The following is a 19,325-nucleotide window of genomic DNA, read 5'->3' on the forward strand; positions in this document are numbered from 1 at the left end:
TAAATAAGGTACAATACACACCCACACCCATTGCATTGGAGCTGGCAGTTGGGGTGGGATTTTGGATTGAAATGTATTTATTTGTTTTCCGTATTACAATAGCTCCTATTGATTAAAATGTATTTCATGTCATTAATTAACCTTTTTTTTCTTTCTGTTTTGTATCGTTTCAGACCAGCCGGATGTGTAGCGTAATGCGTGGATAATGAGCAAACGAAATACAACTAGATAGAGGCCCCATTCGTTGAGCAAAGATGCAAATTGTTGTGCGTGAATTGTTACCGGTGTCGTTAAATAACCAGAATTGAAAACGGATCGCAACTTAGCATCCATCCATTTTGCTTCTTATTTAAAACCAAAACCCGGAAAAAAGCTCTCCCACCCGACAGTGCGTCATCAGCAAGTACGCGGAAAACGGCTCACATTTGTGATGATAGGAAAAATCTCGATTAGATTAGCCAGTTGTGTGGACATTCGTTCTTTTATTAATCTATGCGTACCCCCAAAACCCCCAAAGGCACACTAGATAACTTTACTGTGAGATTCAATCGTGGAATTTGATCTGTGATATTGTGAAATGTTCAAAGTGCGTTTAGATGTGCATTGATAAAACACACGCTACAGTGTGCCAGTTCTGTTCGAATGTGTGGCCACACAAGTTAGCAGGTTTCCCAATTTTAATGTGTACTCTTGACGCGCGTATCTGCCTTCCGCAATGCTGCAGTGACTAAGTTGTCTCAATATAGCAGCAGGATAGGGATTTTAGAACCTGTTTTAGATCAGTAAGTTGCGAATGTAGTTGTTGGCCGCGTTGATATATCCTCCAAGAGGAAAACGCTAGGCTAGTGGCACATAGTTGGAGAGAGAAAAGGTGCCAGCCACAGGATGGATTGTATGTGGAGGCAGTGACAGTAACTCGCAATTGCGTCCATATAAAAAGTGTAAAACGTCCTATTTGTTAAGCAGCGTGAAGCGAGGGCATATTATAGCACTCATTATTCCCGCCCATAGTGTGTGTTGTCGTGGTGACTTACGATACAACGCCTAAGAAAATCGCGCTATGCCCGATGAAGTATCGTACCAGGTGTTTAACTATGTGGCGGACGGCTTCATCAACGTGCCAGTTGCCGGTCGGGAGGAGGAGAATACGTGCGAGCACGTCTGCCGGTGGATCTGCCAGCAGCTAAAGATTAAACCAGTCGTCTTTGCGCTGGTCGGATTGCGAGTGCATGGGGAAAAATGGTTTCTGGCAGGATGCTGTCGTCCGTCGGCGGACAAGAAGTACGACTTTCGGCTTCGATTCAAGGTAAGTCGAGGGGGAGGAGGAGACATTTTATGGACTCATTAAAGAATTATAGTAAAATGTAGAAAAATATTACAAATTGATGCCATTGAAAGTTCTAAAGAACTTTTCATTTGCAACACCTACAGTAGACCTACCAGTACCTGTGAGAAACACCACGCAAATATCACCAGCAGCATTAATCTTGTGTTACTAATAAAATTAATTGAGCCTTTTTCATAATGGATGATTTTTGCGGTTTTAGCGCTGTGGCGTAGCCTCCTTTAGCGGTCAGATTTGTAACACCGTGCTCGGATACCGCCGTATAAAACGTGCATTTTATTTCTATGAATCGGCAGAGGAGGGAGCTAGCAGGGAAATACTACGTACAGCATTAATACATTAAACATCAGCTCATGCATAACTGATACACCGGGGACAGGAGGGGCTGACTGCACATCGATCGACAGAGCAAGCTTCCGGGGTCGGGATATTAATTTTCCGTTTTCCCCCGTTTGCATCCATAATTAATTCGTCGTCCTCACGGTCGTCGTTGGCGCTCTATCTCTTGGCTAGCCATTTTCGTAGAACAACAAACAGATTGACTAAACTTTGTCAATCGCCGCAGTTGGCCGTGTTGTCCAGTGTCCTTGGCAAATAGCCTACAATTTGTCTTACTAACTGCATACGTTTCCCCGTACCAGTTCCAGGACGGTGTAAAGAAGATAATCTTTTCTTGCAACATTTTTTTTTTAGATGAAAATGTAACCCAATGTCATAATCATCGTATGGGTTTACTACTAACGAATCTTTCCATGTTCCCATGTTCCGTATCCTAAATGTCTCACTTCTGTTGGGCCGCACCCCTTACATACAACCGGTGTGTTGGGATGAGATTGCGATTTTGTGGAATTCGTACATTCGCCTACGAAGGTGAGTGCAGCTTCTAGCTGACCGTATCGCTCGGAAGACACCACGGGAGAAACTGCTGATGTTTTTACTGCCTCTGTTTGTTGCGCTGGGACACAAGACAAACGAAAGTGATGAGATTGCAAAATATTTACCCATTCCCGGATTGCAGACACACACACACACAGTGCGCCTGCCTCTTGTGCCTGCAGAGGGATGATGATGGAGCTTTAAACAATTTGCTACACCCCCACGCGCATTACTCTGCACCTCATGGGATTTTGCTTTTACCACGTAGCTAAGCTTATCGTTGGCCGTTTCCCTCACGAGGAAGGAGGCTAGGTTTAGCTAGCTCGCCATTTATATCGCATCCCAACAGCATCGTTGTCGTCTATCAGTTTTTGGCAAACATTGTCGCTTCTCTGGGCAGCTTATTATCTTTACTGTCTTTCATTTTGGTGTCTAGACGCCCCGTAATGTTGACAGTGCTATAGAGCACAGTACGACACTAGGGCAGGTGATCTCTAGTCGAATTGAGATGTTTTTTCGTGGTATACGTGATGTCCTATCATCAATTTTATATCCTAAGATACTAAGGTATCTGAGAATTTGTGGACTAATGATATCGAGAAAAAAATCCTGACACTTGATCGCCAGAGTCGCTACTCACTTGGTCATCAATGATACCGATTATTAAAGGATTTGTGGATATGCGTTTCGCCTACCACGATTGGAAACAATCTTCAGAATCTTGCTAAAAAAGGTGTGTTAATACATCATTAGCTATAACAATTTAGGAGCAGGAGCATCAGTACCACCGGGAAAGACAGACAGAATCTTTGAAAAACAGAGGTCGCATACTGCGTTGCAGTTAGCCGAACTGATACAACTTTCTGGACAATTTACATCACCGAAACGTTCCTTCTCTTCCTTCATCTGTAATGGATAGGTTCCCGATCTGTCCTGTCTGAAAGCGCTCGACCAAGAGCTGTTCAACTACTACTACAGCCAGCTCCGGTACGACCTGCTGCACAACCGCATCCCGGAGATCGACTACCGGAAGTACAAGAACAAAATACTCGGCTATGTTGTGAACGATATGTACCGGAAGATGATCGAGGATAAGGTCGGCCTAAACGAGCTGAAGCGCGACTTCGAGAAGTACATCCCGCGCAAGATTAGCCGCGAACATTCGGTGTGTTTCGTCAATGTGGCACAGAAGCGAATATTCGAATCACTCAACTCGATCCAAAACCGAGATCACGACGTCAAGTAAGTGGCAAACCTGATCACCCTCTCGCCTGTGTCCCCGTTTCGAAATATCTTAACGACGTTTTCGTGTACCCCGCTTTTGCTCAATTATCATCATCAGCTACGTGAAGAATGTGTATATCAACGATATCGACAACATCGCGCCGGGCTATCTGTATGAGGAGTATACGGCCGAAATTCAGTACCCGCGCGGTGAGTTCAGTTCACGGACCGGTAAGTGCCCGGTAAAGCTACGGTTTCAACCTTACGGCACGGTGCCAACTACACGCGACACAACCAAGTACGGTTCCACCGGTGGTGGACTGGAGCGAACGTTGGAGCATGAGGAAGCAACGACAACACCCGGCCTGAAGGTGTTCTACGCCAGCAAGGTAACGTTGAAGGAGAGGGAGATGCACTTTCCTCAATTCTAGAGCCGGCTATTTAGTTTTATCTTCTCCTTCCCATTTTCAACAGTGGCAACATGTGACGAATATCGATGAAATACTTACCATACTGGTGGAAAAGCTGACGGTGAAACTCGCCCTGGAAGACCAGTCCGAACCATACTGTATAGACTTTCATGATCAGACTGAATTGAACTCTTTCGTAACCTGTCTAGCCGGTTACTATAGGTAAGAGACCAGGACATCCCGAAATTTTGCTTACATTATGCAGCCGATTCAGGTTAAGGGTTTATATAAATACGGCGTTCCTGTCTTTCCCGTCTTGCAGGTTAATGTGCAAATGGACCGTGTATCTATGTCAGGACTACCTTTCATCGCCGATGCTCAACCTGCTGAAAGAACTCAAGTGCCACGGACCCATCGGGTAAGTAAGCAGCGAAAGCCTTTGTTGGTTGGGATGATGTGGGGTGACGCTGATGGTATTGGGTATGGTTAAAGTGGAACCGATTCCGGCAAAATCAACGAAATTGTGTAGGGTTTCATTCATAAAACCGACCTGCGTCCCGAATGATCCGTTTTTCCTATCGCATTGCGACGATCCAGTACCGTTAGACCGTTTAGATCTCTTGGAAAAAGGGCTTAGCCCTGAAGTTGTTCGGTGGAGCGATGGGTAGGCATCGGTTTTTGCCGCCAATACCTAGAACTGGCGTGTCGTCTACCGTGCCGCAAATCCTAGAGGCCCAAGAAGATGTGAATGGAAAGTTCGGTCGTACGTGCTGAAAACGCAAGCGCTGGGGATACATTTTACGAATGAACCGTGTATTATTTTCAACGCCTAAAGATGTTGTTACAATTCATATTTATAAACATTTTGGGGGGAAAAGTTCTAAAACGGATTGGAACATCTTTGGTGTAGAATTTCTTGACGCACGAAGAATTCATATTAAAAAAGCAAACGAAGCTGCAACGAAATCTTCCAAATGTCCTTAACCTTTTAACGGCCACGTGGTTTAACTGGAATTTTTGCATACCTTAAGGGAATTAGCAAGAGTAGGGGACTGTATTGGTTACATTTTCGCTTTCGTTACGCTTTCGTCCTTTTTAGCGGAAAATATTCCACCGACAAAATTCGGGAAAAGAACAGTAGTTGCGGCGCATGCATTATACGTCAATGCGAGGAGCGGTACGATACGTACTATGTCGATATGCTAGAAACCGAGTAAGTATGCAAAAGGAGAGCGACGTCAGTTTTGTAAATTATTTGCTATCAATTGCTTTCTACGTTTTTTGTCTCGCCTTCGTCTCGCAGTGGACTGATAAAAACGTACAAGCTTATTCACGTCGAAGATCAGTGGCACGTGCAGAGCGAGCAGGAGGAACAGGTAAACCGCTACAACCAGCTGACAGAAGCGCTGAAAAACCTCAACCCAGCGATAACGAGCGTGTATCGGTTGCCGCCGTCTGACAACGATACCGCCCCGAATCTACTACTCTGCCGGCCAACCCAAAAGACCTCCCCGAAACGCTTGTTGCGTGGCGGTACGCAAGAGCTGGGACAAAAACGGGCCTGCATTATCAATGCCGCCAAGGAGCTGGTTATCAATCGAAGTGCGTATGATTAGAAAAGTTTGTCAAATAATTAGGCGAAATGATTATTTTTCACTGTTGACTATTACCGTGTTCTTGTACTATTGCCTCTCAGATCCCGTGGAAGACGAAAGCGATGGATTCACGAAGCGTACGCGGGCAGACTTTTTGCTTCCGAACAATAGCAAGATGGAGGTGACGCTTAAATTACTCAAGAACGAAAAGGAAGGAGATTATCTTAAGGTAAGGGTGATAATCTCACCACGTTTATCTCCCACCCCCTTTCATTACTAACCACTCCCTGGTGCTATTTCTCTTCCGCAGGACTTTCTGCAGGTGGCCGGCCAGTGGGCAACGATCGATTCGATCGATATCATTAAGCTTTACGGTATGACCGTGTGTAAGCCAATCACGATGGTGCTAGAATTCCCGCGTTATGGCCGATTGGATGAGTTTTTGCGAGCACGGCGCACTTCGGTCCGTCCGACGGCACTGATCGAGATAGGCCATTCGCTTGCTCGTGCGCTTTACTATTTGCAGAAGCATTCCATCATACACGGGCACATACGATGTTCGTCGATGTTGGTGACGCAGTACGACGATGGGGAACAGCGCGTTCTTGCCAAGCTTGGCGATCCGGGTATGCATGGGCAGCGACCGTTGACCAAGCACGATCTGCTTTGGATACCGTACGAGTATCAGGATCTTAGCGAGCAGAGTGTTGCCAGCTTGCGGCAAGATCCGGCCACCGATGTGTGGGCCTGCACCTCGACGCTGTGGGAAATATTTAGCCGAGGTACTAAAATGCACGTGTACAAGCCGGCGGAGCTCTTGCCGTCTCGGAAATGGCTTCAGACGATGCCCCAGGAGCTGAAGGAATCGAAGCAGATCTATGAGTGTTTAAGCTGTGGGTGGCATCCGGATCCGGACAAACGACTGGCACCGCAAACAATCGTGGGACTGTTGGTGCATGCACGTAAGTATTCGTTTTAAACACCAGTTGCAAAGGACAAGCAGTAGTTCATTTTATAGCAAGCTATGTCCATATCGGACGTGTCATCATACAAAAGCGACAATTGTTTTATTCGAGTGAACAATATGATTTTTTTTTACTGACATTTAATTTATTTTTTAATTACACCCTAAAACAGGTCAATTAGACGGAAGCTATTGCATGGTAGGAAATGGGCATGTAAACGGTCATTCGACAAGCAACATGCTTAATGGATCTGTCTTCAAAAATAGTATCCTGTCTATGGAAACGAGTGAGTAATTTTAATTTTGAAAATTAAAAATTTAAATAGATACAATGTAAACATGAAATATTCCCGATTTATTCTGCACAGATTCCACGCTGGTTCGATCACGCACCGACTGCACCTCTTCATCGTACGTCAGCAATGGAAGTGATAGCGAGCTGCGCAGCAACGCATCAAGCGGAAGCAGTTCCCTCCCGCTACTCTCAAATCCCATCAACCGGTTCAGCGGTGATTCGTACTACGAAAAAACTTTCGTCAACTGTTCGAACTACATTGAGCTTAACAGTAGCGAACGCATCTTCTTCCACAATATACTCGGGGAAGGAAATTATGGTCGGGTGTATCGGGGTACGCTCGAGCGTGACAACCATCCGGCAAGAGCAGTTGCGCTGAAAACGATCTACGACGATCGGCCCGATTTGGGCCGGGTGAAGGATGATTTCCGGCGGGAGGTTGACATTATGAAGAGTTTGCGGCACAAAAACATTGTGGAGTTTATCCGCTTTATCGAGGAGCATGATAAGCTGGTGGTGGTGATGGAGTATGTCCCAATGGGATCGTTACTGGATTACATTGGCTACAAGCGATGCGATCTGAAGGATCCGGACTTACTGTGGATGGCACGGGATATTGCAAATGTAATACTTAAATCCTCTTGCATAGGAAGCGAAAAAGTAGTATAATTAAAAATTCTATCTCTCTCTCTCTCTCTCTCTCTCTCTCTCTCTCTCTCTCTCTCTCTTCCTTAGGGCATGCACTATCTCTTTGAGAAGAAGATCGTCCACCGTGATCTGGCGGCACGCAACATTCTGGTGGAAAGTAAAAACTGCGTAAAGATATCGGACTTTGGACTGGCACAGGTGACCGAAGGTGGTAACTATTATGTTGCACGTCACAGCCGCGAACTTCCGATCCGCTGGTACGCACCGGAAACGCTCGAAACGCAGAAATATTCCTTCCAATCAGACGTCTGGTCGTTCGGTGTGACGCTGTACGAAATGTTTACGTTCGGCAACGTGCCGTACGGGCACGTGGACGTCAAAAGTGCGACTCAGTTGTATCAACTGTTGCAGCGCGACACTAAGATGTTCGTATAGCTTCTTTATAAAATTTTTATTTCTTTTCAAATAATTTTTATTTTCGTCTTCCCTCATTATAGATTACAGCTTCCAGAACCATTTTCCTATGTATACGACAAGGTAATGGCACCCTGCTTTAAGCGAAATCCGCACGAACGGATGACGTTTAGCGAACTGCTGGAGGAACTTAACGATATGATAAATCAGTACGGTGAACCGATTTATTGAAGGGGGGAGGTTACGTGCAATATGCGGATGGGTGAGCCTCTTCTTTTCAAAAACAAGCTCTCGACTCATATGTTAGAATCTGTGAATAGTGCTAAAGATCATGTTGTTGCCGTATCGGTATGAGCCATGGTTTGATCCAAATGTGAAAAGAATTTAATTTAACCGTAGGAAAGGAGGAAAACCCCGTAAGCCTGACTCCGCTGGGCTAAGGGTGTTGTGTTAGATCTATATTTTAAACTCAAAGATAAGCATCACACCATGCTGCGTGTGAACGTGTGTGCGTGTATGACTCTGAATTGATAGTAATGTGTATAGAAAAAAAAAAAAAACCGACCGTGCACACCGCACACGCTCCATCGCCCATGGTGAGTTATATATTGTGACCTAAAATGGTTGTTAAAAAAAGAACAATTCGTCCTGCCTAAAAGAAAAGATTAAAAAAACGCTGCTAACAGTTGGTTACGATTCGCACGCACTGATATGCTACCTTCCTCTCTATACTCACCAACACACATCTTCAAATGTTGTCAATTTTGATGATCATTAGCCAGAGACACAGTCACACATACATGCTATTTGTTGTGCAGTAGTGTAGAGAGAAAGTACAGTAACATCCAAACCAACATTCGCACTTGCAAAGACAGAACACTGCAGAATAAAAAATTAATGACGTTTTAGCCGTTCCTGGTAAGCCCTAGACGAAAAAAGGAGACAAAAGAAAAGAAGAAAAACCTGCTGCAATGTACAAAAAAAAAATGTATTGTGTGAACGAATCTTCATGGTTGTCCTTTTTACAAGAGAAATACTCTTCGTCCCGTGTTCTAGCGGTGGTGTATAAAAATAGTATTGATTTTTGGTTTTTTGCGCTTTTCACGCAACAAGTGTATAGAATTTAAAAAAAAAACTGATAAGAATAGATAAAACACACTCACACACCTAACTAACTGAAAGTAATGTTGTCACTTTACTCGTAAAAAAACTGTGTAGTTTGTATTTGCCAATGTGCGCCTAATGTCGTAATAAGAAGAAAATAATGGTTGAAAAAGCGATGCAAAAGCAATTAAACTTGCACAAAGCAGAAGAAAACAGATGGGGGAAAAAACACCGTAAAGGAATAATTGCTAAAACTCCCCTCCCTCCCTAAACATGAACCGAGGAATGAGATGAAATGTATGTGCCGTGATTATGTATACATAGATGTGGCTTATTAGTGAAATTTGAAGAAGAAGAAAAAAAACACACGAAACGCGAACAACCAAAATGGTCCTATATTAAACTCGAATAAGTTTATCGAAGAAGTAGCCTAAAAAGGAGAAAGGAAAAAAAAATACACAAAACCACAGCTGAAAGCACTCTGAAGTAAAAAAAAAACTTTCTAAACGAAGGGAAACAAAAAGAAACTAAACCCGATCTAATTCGTACAATTTACCAGCGAAGAAATATTTACCTACTAGCAACAAGCACGCGATGAAACGCAACATCAAGCGTGATTTTTGTGAAAAAACCTTTTTGGTGAAAAAAAAAACAATAGTTTTGCACCGTTTTTTTTTTCTTTTTCTATAATCTATTCTGACTACACTTTTTTACTATGAAGAATTTTATTCTGAACTCTAGTATAGTGCGCCGGGTGTGGAGCATTTTCGCTTAGGATCTCCCCTCCCCAAGGCTGAGATAGTGAAAAAAAAGTTATTTAAGACCGAACGATGTAGAAAATACAACTGAGTTTGTTATTCAGTACAACGATGACGACCAACAATGCGCGAGGGACGACCACATTACTGCGAACCAAATTTGAAAAACGCTTCCAATATAGTTCAAAGTTTTTGCCAACCATGTGTTTGTGTGCGTGTGTACCGGGATTATACGGTACAACCGTCCTGATCACACACACACTCGCGGATACTTAGTAGTGTGGCAACTTTCCGAAAAGAAACAAACGACCATCGATGATAGGAGTTTTACTATACTTGTTCGAAACGTAAATCAATTCACCCTGATATGTTACAGGAATGTGTGAATCAAACACTTCCGTCATTAAGAAAAAAATTGATCCTGATCATATCCTGACCAGGAAGGAAAGTGTAGTTGAACACATAATAACGATTGAGAAAAACGAAGAAGTAAATGCAAGTTCAGAGAAGAAGAAAAAAGACAAAACTAAGAACAAATATTAACGTAATGAATTAAACATAGATCAATTTCTCAAAGTGCCACTTAAATTTGAAACCCGAAGACAAAGAGTTTAAAAAAACCTGGAAAAAAGATAGCAAAAAGATAAAGTAAAACAAATTGAAGTGTGTTCAAACAACGAGATAAAAAAAAACAGTAGCGCAAAAACAACAGCCGCCATGACACTATCTGGGAAACAAACAAACGAGGAGAGAAACTTAAAAAGACATGCAAAATGTACCGTAAGCGTAGAACAGCACGGAATATGTAGAACACAGTAGGCGCCAGGAAAAGGAAACTTTTACGAGAGTAGTCGCTTAACAATAATAATAATAGTCATATTGCTTCAACACATTCTGCACACGGTGGTTTCAAACATACAAAGAACAACATATAGAAGAAAGAGAAAAAAACGTAGAAAAGTTTTAATGAACAAAAAAGAAGAAGAAGAATACGTATATACATGCACACAATTAATGAGACACAAAAAAAGGAATGATATAGATAAAGCAAATTATTCGCAACTACTAGCAAACAAGAACAAAAAGAAATGAAAGAATGCAAACTTAATATGCAAATTCGGAATTCATAAAAACGTAAATTGACCAATGGAAGTACACACTTTGCTTTAGAAAAAAAAATGGAAGATGTGTGTCCTGGTGAAAAGGTATTTGTAGGGGGCCTAGAGAAAAAACGTTGTTTGGCTAGGGGAGGCCCGGTCATGTTAGTGTAATTAGATTACCGCACGATACTTTACCACAAAGCGCCCCACTTTCCACGTTCTTGGATAAAATCTTGACTGAAGCGCACGAAGGACTTAAAGAAATTAATTCCAAGATATGTATATGTGTGTGTGTGTGTGAGTGTGTATAGTTCATGCCAATTAGCAAAGAGGCGGAAGAATGTTGCTTAAGGTAGTAGAACAAAGAAGAAAAAAAAGTGTTGATATAGAGTGAGTGAGCGTCGTCAAACAAATGGTTTCTCCACCCCAAAATACACGGACTAATGGAATTGTTGTGCGGTAGTTACACAAAACAAAATGTTGATGGATGATAGAATGACGAAGGAAGAAAACTACGCGAAAAAAGGCGTGTTTGTTGTGTACATTGTTCGATAATTTTAAGTTTTCCATTGCTTTTTCCTCCAAAACCCACCCACCATCCATCATCATCATCCACGCAGACTTAAGGTTTAGCAGTGTGTTGCAAAATGGTAACTGTATGTAGAATTTATTCTAGATACGATTATACGATATACGAAATAAAAATAGAAAAAGTATATGATGCTGCTACCATTTCACAACATTCTGTATAAAGCGTGTGTCTGCGTGAGTGCGCATGTAAGAGATTAGCGCCCCGGTCTGTTTATTAGTCATTTTAGATCATTAAGATCAGATTAAGGCGAGGAAAAGTAAGGGAATGTGATTGACGTAGTATATAGTTTATATTGATCCCGATTATCGGTCCGAAGCGAGATAGAAAGATAGAGAAAGAGAGAGATGAATTCATATAATTATTTTTATATACAAGAAAAAGGTTAGTTTTAAACAAAACTTAGGTTTGCTCCGGTTTCATCCCCTGTTGGGTTTTGTTTTTTGAAGGCGCTACAACACAAAACAATTGTGACAAGGTTCGTTGACCCCTTAGGAAAATCGTTCTGTTAATATTATATATCCTGTTGCGCTTGTTGTATAGAAAATGGACGATAATAAGAATAAGCACACAACGCCGTTTTTAAGGTTTAGCGAATGCCTCAGGCTAATTCATTCTACTACTACTACTAAAACTATTACTACTACTATTACTACTGAGCCACCTTTACTTACTTCGTTTGTGTGCACGCGCGCTGCTGCAATGGTTGTGTTAAAATATATATATTATATATGTATGATGTATGTATATGCGCCTTACGAGTTGCGCCAATTCAGGCTTACTTATACTTAGATAGATACGAGAAGAAAACAAAACAAAAACAGTTGACCCAACAGTTGGCAAGATGTTTTGTCCAGCAACATCTTATGAGCTTTTCGCTAGAAGGGAAAATGATTTGCTCCGATTTTCTCACCTCCCCTTTTTTATAAGTACTCAAGTACCTTTGAGAAGAACAACTCTATATTTGCCTTTTTGACCAATCGCGTTAGGTTGCGAGATTAGATAGTGATAGCTTTTTTTTACGAACTGATTTGCTTACGAATGTATTTATTTTCGTTTCGTTAGCGGCCATTAAGCTTTGAATATTCGAGCATACTCTAACAGGATAGGATTTGATAAAGATATTAAGAAACCAGGCCCATCTTTTTAAGTTCCAAGTAGCGTCTAATTGCTTGAACAAAATCGACAAAATCGATGGAACACACCATCAGAACACAAGCGGGGTCAGAATGATTGATCATGAAGGGAATTGAGAAGGCTCATTTGGAGCAGCTTTCAGAATAAAAAGAAAGGATGTAAACCGAGATGCACACGTGTGGTGCATGTTTTAAATTGTTCTCGTCCATTTTAATTGGGCAATTTCTTGGGAATAACGGAAATGTGATTTTGTGTAACGATCGAGATGTAACTATTAAGATGTTGGTGAAAGGGGCGCTTCATGTGCTCCCCGTTTCTCCCCATCTCTTCTTTCCCTTGTACACTTGTGGAAAACTTGTTGTTTTATTATCCCAAGGGGAGGGCGCACGCGCTAGGTGAATGAAAACTGTAACGGATAAACGAATTAGAAGATCAATTGTCCCACTTTTTTAATGTAATTGTCTTCGTCGTGAAAGCAAAACGTGAACAACACTAAAAAACAATTGATCCACCAGCCCCCATCACACGTCACAGGACATTGATCAAACATTATAGAAAACACACACACACACAAATGTGGTAAACAAGAGAAAAAAAGGTTATCTTCCTCGTAATGAGATTGAGTAATGCAAGCAAAAAAAAACTAGATGTTTATCGGTGTTCACAAGTGAAAACAAGATTTAAGTGAAGGTGAAGAAGATAAGGCAAAATAAATCGTGCAATTCAAAATGTAATCGAAGAGTGTTCGATCGAAAATATCCGAAAGGTGATCTAAATTATTGCTCCATTCCTCAATTGCGGTTTAAGTCGTCGGTAAGACGATGTGGGTGTATGGAATCACTGTGCCAGATAGATAAGTCACATTTTTATGTACGGGGAACTTGGGTAAGTACTGAAGAACAAATCATTGTGTTGTAGAACACTGAACCTTTGTTATGATCCTGATTTGAATGGTTTTCCTGTGATAGTAACGAAGGTTTAGTTGTTTTCTAATCATCGTTCCCGGTCTCTACGACACGAAAGAAGCTTTCTAGGACTAACAGGTTGGCTGATAAGTCTTCGGTCTGACACATAGAATGCGCCGCTAGTATTAAATGCATATTATTTTTATATAGCACCAACCTTCAAATGATTCGTGTCAAAATTTGACGTCTGTATGTCAATTAGTTTGTGAGACAGAGCGTCTTTTGTCAAGCAACTTTTGGTTGCTTGACGAACGAAAAAAGAACGAAGAAGGAAAAAGTGTTGTTCCACCAAGACAACGCACCGTGCCACAAGTCATTGAGAATGATGGCAAAAATTCATGAATTGGGCTTCGAATTGCTTCCCCACCCACCGTATTCTCCAGATCTGGCCCCAGCGACTTTTTCTTGTTCTCAGACCTCAAAAGGATGCTCGCATGGAAAAAAATTGGCTGCAATGAAGAGGTGGTCGCCGAAACTGAGGCCTATTTTGAGGCAAAACCGAAGGAGTACTACCAAAATGGTATCAAAAAATTGGAAGGTCGTTATAATCGTTGTATCGCTCTTGTAGGGAACTATGTTGAATAATAAAAACGAATTTTGACAAAAAAATATGTTTTTCTTTGTTAGACCGGGGACTTATCAGCCAACCTGTTATCGCCGGCATTGGATTTTTCACGAACGAAAATTATTCACGGGTAGTCGACGTTGCTGCTTTCATTCTAGAGCGCATCATTTCTCCCGAAAATCTCAGCTTTTCGCTTTCGTGTTTTTGAACTTTTTTCGCTATGAAATTGCTTTTTGAGAAACTCGCGCATACACACAATCTACCTTAACGAGGTAACGTAGCAAAGCTGCAATCGTATTTATGACGCTTTTTTAAAACTTCCACATAATTTTCAACTATTTGAAATTTCCTGTGGCCCGTGGCCTTCTCATTTTATTTCCATTTACACTTACCATACTCCTACTCTTACCAACTATGTACACGTGATTGGTCTGTCAGTTCAGTCCTGTTCATGGAATAACTGGCGGGGTGGAGTTAAAACTAGGACTTTCGTCGATATTACGCCACTTATCTACCAAACCGCTTCCTCACAGATAGGATATATTTCTCTCGGATTTGCAAACGTGTACTGTGGGGGCTTTAAATTTCTGTACCAGTATCAGATTCCCTTGTCTTCAATGAAATTCTTTATCGTTCTTTCTACTCTTCGTTTTGTCATACTATCCTCCTACATGATTTTCGCTTTAATAAATATTGCTCCATTATTTTCCTAGTATTAAGACAATTTTCAGTGTGCAAGCATCGACATCTTCTACATGTCCGGTTTCCTTGAGTTATGGGAAACAGGACGGGACAATCCGAATAAAATGCGATACTAGGTATTGCTGTGTGAAGACTGTTGCCTCTACCGTCTTGGTCACCAGATCGCCTCAAGCAAATTGATGCAGGATTCTTTCATTATTTCGTTTTGATGAGTTTTTTGTCTCCAAAATGTAATTTTTATTTGCATTTGCGTCATTAATTATATTTTTGCTTTCATTTTCGCGCCACTGTCTTCTCGTCGAAGGTGTTATTTGATCACCGCCTGTACAATCACACCCTTCAAAGCTCTATACACCTTACAACCGTACACATAAGCTTACGTCATTAGTGTCAAAACTCGAAAGCAAAAAATAATCGGTGTTGTGTCAGCTGAAGCAGCAATTTTGATACGTTGTGTGTATTTTTCCAATCCCTCCTTCGGCACTGGTCGTTCCGTATCATTTATTTGTACCCGTGTGGTGTCCCACGTCGACCGTAGTTTATTGTTTGCACTGATAAAGACCCTCGAAACATTCCATCAAAGCGGTTGGATTACGGTTTGTCATCGTACCAAATTCTGTGTGTGTGTACGTGTGTGCGATTGTGCGTGGTGTATTTTTTTAGGCGGGCGGCGAGTCTTCCCGTTCCAACAATATGTGCCAATGGCAAAGTCTACCTCGGGAAGTTTCGATCTGAAGGAACCTCCGCCTTGGCAAAGCTGTCAATACTGCCTATCGCCCGTATCGACCCGGGGCGGCGATCAAACGTTGCCGCAACAGCAACAGTGGCCATCATGCGACCAACAGTCACCCCACCAGCAGCAGCAGCAGCAGCAACTGTTTTTATTCAAAAATACCGCAGAGTTTGTTAGGTAGGGAGAGAAACTGACTTACTGATAGCGTGCAATGCGCCACCGGGGTCAACTGTGACTCTCTATAGCAGTAACCGAGGTTAATTAGCACCAATTGTCGAAAACCCCTCTGGCGGGAGCTCCTCCTTGTCGCATGCCAGCACGGGGAAGGAAATTGATCAGTATAGTTGCTTTTTTACAGTTTTTCCTTCACATTTTCCTCTTTTGCATTTTTCTAACACACACACACACACACACACTCGCTTACTCACTCTTCTTTACTTTTCTTTCCGGCACGTTGGAACAGGCACCTTCGCCAGCAGCACTGCACCGTTGAAGGTGGCTCGTACGTGTGTCGCTATGGTTACAACGGTGTGTGCGCCTCGTTGCCGCTGGACGGTGTTAGCGATCGCGATTACGACATGCACGTCACCCGGTGCCACGTGAACGCCCAGCAGAGGGAACCGCACGTCAAGTGGTCGGTGTTTTCCGCCGCCCAAAATCTTCCTGCCGTGCTGAACGATCCGAGCCGGGGTAAGCAGACGAGCTTTTTCACGAAAAAATGGGGCGATACGTTTGTGGAGGGTACGTTGGTTGCACCCTCACCCCGACTGGCCGACATCCGGTGGGAAGCGTTCGATGGCTATCTGAAGCGGATCGGGAAGCGGTACCGAGTGCACACACGTATAGCGAATGTACCGACAGCGAACGCTACTAGTCAGCAGGCGCTGGTAAGCGATCGTCTTCCGAATGGTGCCACGGCCAGCCTGAAGGACATTCCGGAGGTGTTTCTGAAGCAACAGCTGGAATTACATCGTCCGGCAACGTTTGGGGCGGCATTTGCCGGGCTCGGGACGGAAGGTGGTGAACAGACGCGACAATCTAGCCGGCAGCTACAGGAACGACTTAGCCACTATCTGGACATTGTGGAGGTGCTGATAGCGAAACAGGTGGCCGATAAATCGTCCGCCTTTTTCCACGCGATGACCTCGCAGGATGCAATTATGGAGCAGATGACGGAAGCGCTAGCGAATGTGAAACGGTTGCGGGCCAAGGTAAAGCAGATCGACGACATGATCGTGAAGGAATCGTTGCAGGTGATCCGGGCGGAAAGGATACGGGCCAACAACAATCTGGTGCTGGAGAAGCTGAAGCTGATGTCTACGGTTCATCAAACGCAACCGATGATACAGCTGCTGCTAAGTACGCAGGATTATGTGGCCGCACTGGATTTAATAAGTACAACGCAGGAAATACTTGGCCAGGAGCTGACCGGGGTGCACTGCTTCCGTCATCTGCCTTCGCAGCTGTGCGAGATGGAGCTGCTGATCGATAAGATGCTCAAGACGGACTTTGAACGGTACTCGACGGCGGATTTGAATCGGCCGTTTGCGAACGGTGAACCGCATGGGGAGGAGCGTGTGCTGGAGGAGGATAAGCTGATTTGCATCATTTCCGGTTTGTTGAGGAAGCGCAGTCTGGACTTTATCGACACGTACCGGGATGAAGCAATTACGACGGTGAGGGCGATTGTGAAGCAGCTCGTGATCGAGGTGATCGCTTCCGGTGATGCGGAAGTCTGTCTAACCGGGGCCGGTGAGGAAGCGCAAAGTTTATCACTTTCCGAATGGATCCTTCTGTTGGAAAGTGCAACAGGAACGCTGCTAAAGCTGCTACGCCGTATTCGGGCGGTGCACGATGTTATGCAGCAAACGGCGGACGCTAGTGCTGGACGTCTTACGGACGATGTGAGCTTTATCGATACGGAAGCATTCCTTTCCGCGCCGGATTATACCGTTGTGCAGGATAAGTTGGCGAACCTGCTCCAGAGTGTCTGTAACTACTGTCATGAACGGTGTGCGAACCTCGTATCAAACCAAAGCCTCGAAAAAAGCTCTGTCAGTGCGGAACAGATCGCACAGCTGGCACAGATTGTGGAACGCTTTACGGACGGATGTCAGGAGGCGTGTGGTGTGCAGAGTGTCCCACTAAAGCTAGCACTCTCTGCACAGGGGAATCGATTTGCGCAAAAGTTCCACACCGAACGGAAGTCAAAGTTGGCCCTTCTGCTCGACAGCGAACGCTGGAAGCAAGCTGAAGTTCCTGCCGAGTTCCAGACAATGATCGATTGCATTGCTCGGGGGGACTTTCACTGGAGTAAACCGGCACAAACGAACGGTGGCACTGCTTCACCACCACCCCAATCCGTGCTCAAGGTAGAAGGTGAACCGTTTGCCCTCGTTGGAGCCGCCTTACTGTTGGTACAGATCGTTTCCGAATATTGTCGCTGTGCCACACAACTTCCAGTGATTGCTCCTCAGCTTGGGCGTAACGTAGTCGATCTGCTTCGTATGTTTAATTCGCGCTGCTGTCAGCTAGTCCTCGGCGCCGGAGCACTGCACGTGGCTGGCCTTAAAACCATCACCAGCAGCAATCTGGCGCTCGTGTCCCGAGCGCTCGAACTAGTCCTTTGGCTATTGCCACACGTAAAACGTCACTTCCGGTCGCTTGATGGCTCGGCATCAATCATTAATAGCAACACCAACCACACCAATACTACCTCCGGAACGACCGGATCACTAACAAATGGCGGATCGCATCCGATCGCCACCACCACTTCCGGGTACGATTCGGTGGAGAAAGATTTCGTTAGCCACATCAAGGAGATCGAAAACAAAGTCCTTTCGATCGTGTGCGATGTTGTGACTGGACAGCTTAACAACTGGGACGCTCGTCCACCCGTTCCTTCGCAACCGTTCCGCAACATTAGCCGTCAGTTTGTAAAGCTGCACGAAGCGATTGCACCAATACTGCCGGAAAAGCAGGTACACGCCATTTATCGGACGGTGCAGCGCAACTTTAAGGATAAGTTACGGGAACAGCTGCTGCGGAACAACATCACAAACAATGGTGGCCCACAGCACGGAGTCGTTGTGTCGGAGCTAACGTTCTACATGGAAACGTTGCGGACGCTAAAAGCGATGCCGGTCGACGAACTGCACGACGATACGATGGATGATATTTGGCTGAAGTAGGTAGGGAGTTGGTTGGGATTTTTGGTGCATTCCAGCACACGACGCTTTGCTTCCTGGTGCATTTTTTGTTGTTGCTTGTTTAACTATACCGGACGTATATACTTTCCTTTATTTTAATTTTATATTCGGTAAGCACAGACATATTCTCCTTCGCCTTGCCAAATGTGTTGTGTTTGATGTATTGTGGTTGTGCGATTTAGTTAAACTAATTAGGCGTTTACTTTTGCAGGTCTTAGATTTCTCGTCACATAAATAAGGGAACAGTAAGCAGTTGTGGTAGGGCATTGCGAAGTTACAGTTACAGAATTATATAATAATTTTTTTACATATATATATATATATATATATATATATATATATATATATACAGGGAAATGCAAATGATAGGGAAAAGCATTACACCGTAAGACATTCGTTGGATTTGAATTTTGTCTCAAAGTTACCAATTTTTGTCATTTAGGCTTGAATTCTTTCATTTATTTTGTACACAAAATTTCTAAGTTAAACACTTAATTTATAATAACTGATGCAATTCAGCTTAAACAGCTTTACAGTTTTTTTTAATTTTACTTTTAACCTTGAGACAATAATTCATGCATAAGCGATAAGAATTGGTTGACTTACAGGCATAATGAAGCCAACTGCAACAACTGCAACGTATTAATTACGCTTTTCTTTCATTTGTCGAACCAGTAGTAAACTTAATTATG

The 19,325-nt window shown here is 43.4% G+C and overlaps 2 protein-coding genes across 2 annotated transcripts; both read left to right on the forward strand.

Annotated features, from left to right (window-relative positions):
- The first annotated feature begins 1,060 nt into the window (after positions 1–1,060).
- LOC126563940 (tyrosine-protein kinase hopscotch) lies at positions 1,061–8,002 on the forward strand. The gene is made up of 13 exons (XM_050220802.1): positions 1,061–1,306; positions 3,141–3,463; positions 3,564–3,834; positions 3,920–4,077; positions 4,178–4,273; positions 4,955–5,068; positions 5,159–5,457; positions 5,552–5,679; positions 5,761–6,412; positions 6,588–6,701; positions 6,783–7,333; positions 7,445–7,782; positions 7,855–8,002. The coding sequence occupies exons 1-13, from the start codon at positions 1,061–1,063 to the stop codon at positions 8,000–8,002; spliced, it is 3,438 nt and encodes a 1,145-aa protein (XP_050076759.1).
- Positions 8,003–15,314: 7,312 nt separating this feature from the next.
- On the forward strand, positions 15,315–18,615 carry LOC126564016 (vacuolar protein sorting-associated protein 54). The gene is made up of 2 exons (XM_050220917.1): positions 15,315–15,601; positions 15,888–18,615. The coding sequence occupies exons 1-2, from the start codon at positions 15,393–15,395 to the stop codon at positions 18,613–18,615; spliced, it is 2,937 nt and encodes a 978-aa protein (XP_050076874.1). The 5' UTR covers positions 15,315–15,392.
- The last annotated feature ends 710 nt before the right edge of the window (positions 18,616–19,325 follow it).

Source organism: Anopheles maculipalpis, chromosome 3RL, assembly GCF_943734695.1.
Source record: "Anopheles maculipalpis chromosome 3RL, idAnoMacuDA_375_x, whole genome shotgun sequence".
NCBI lineage: Eukaryota > Metazoa > Arthropoda > Insecta > Diptera > Culicidae > Anopheles > Anopheles maculipalpis.

Bases quoted from the DNA above. Each gene is read 5' to 3' on its own strand.
- LOC126563940 (XM_050220802.1), top strand. From the start codon at position 1,061: ATGCCCGATGAAGTATCGTACCAGGTGTTTAACTATGTGGCGGACGGC. The intron at 5,680-5,760 runs GTAAGGGTGATA...TCTCTTCCGCAG, and splicing joins AGGAAGGAGATTATCTTAAG to GACTTTCTGCAGGTGGCCGG. The intron at 7,334-7,444 runs GTAATACTTAAA...TCTCTTCCTTAG, and splicing joins TGGCACGGGATATTGCAAAT to GGCATGCACTATCTCTTTGA.
- LOC126564016 (XM_050220917.1), top strand. From the start codon at position 15,393: ATGGCAAAGTCTACCTCGGGAAGTTTCGATCTGAAGGAACCTCCGCCT. The intron at 15,602-15,887 runs GTAGGGAGAGAA...ACGTTGGAACAG, and splicing joins AATACCGCAGAGTTTGTTAG to GCACCTTCGCCAGCAGCACT.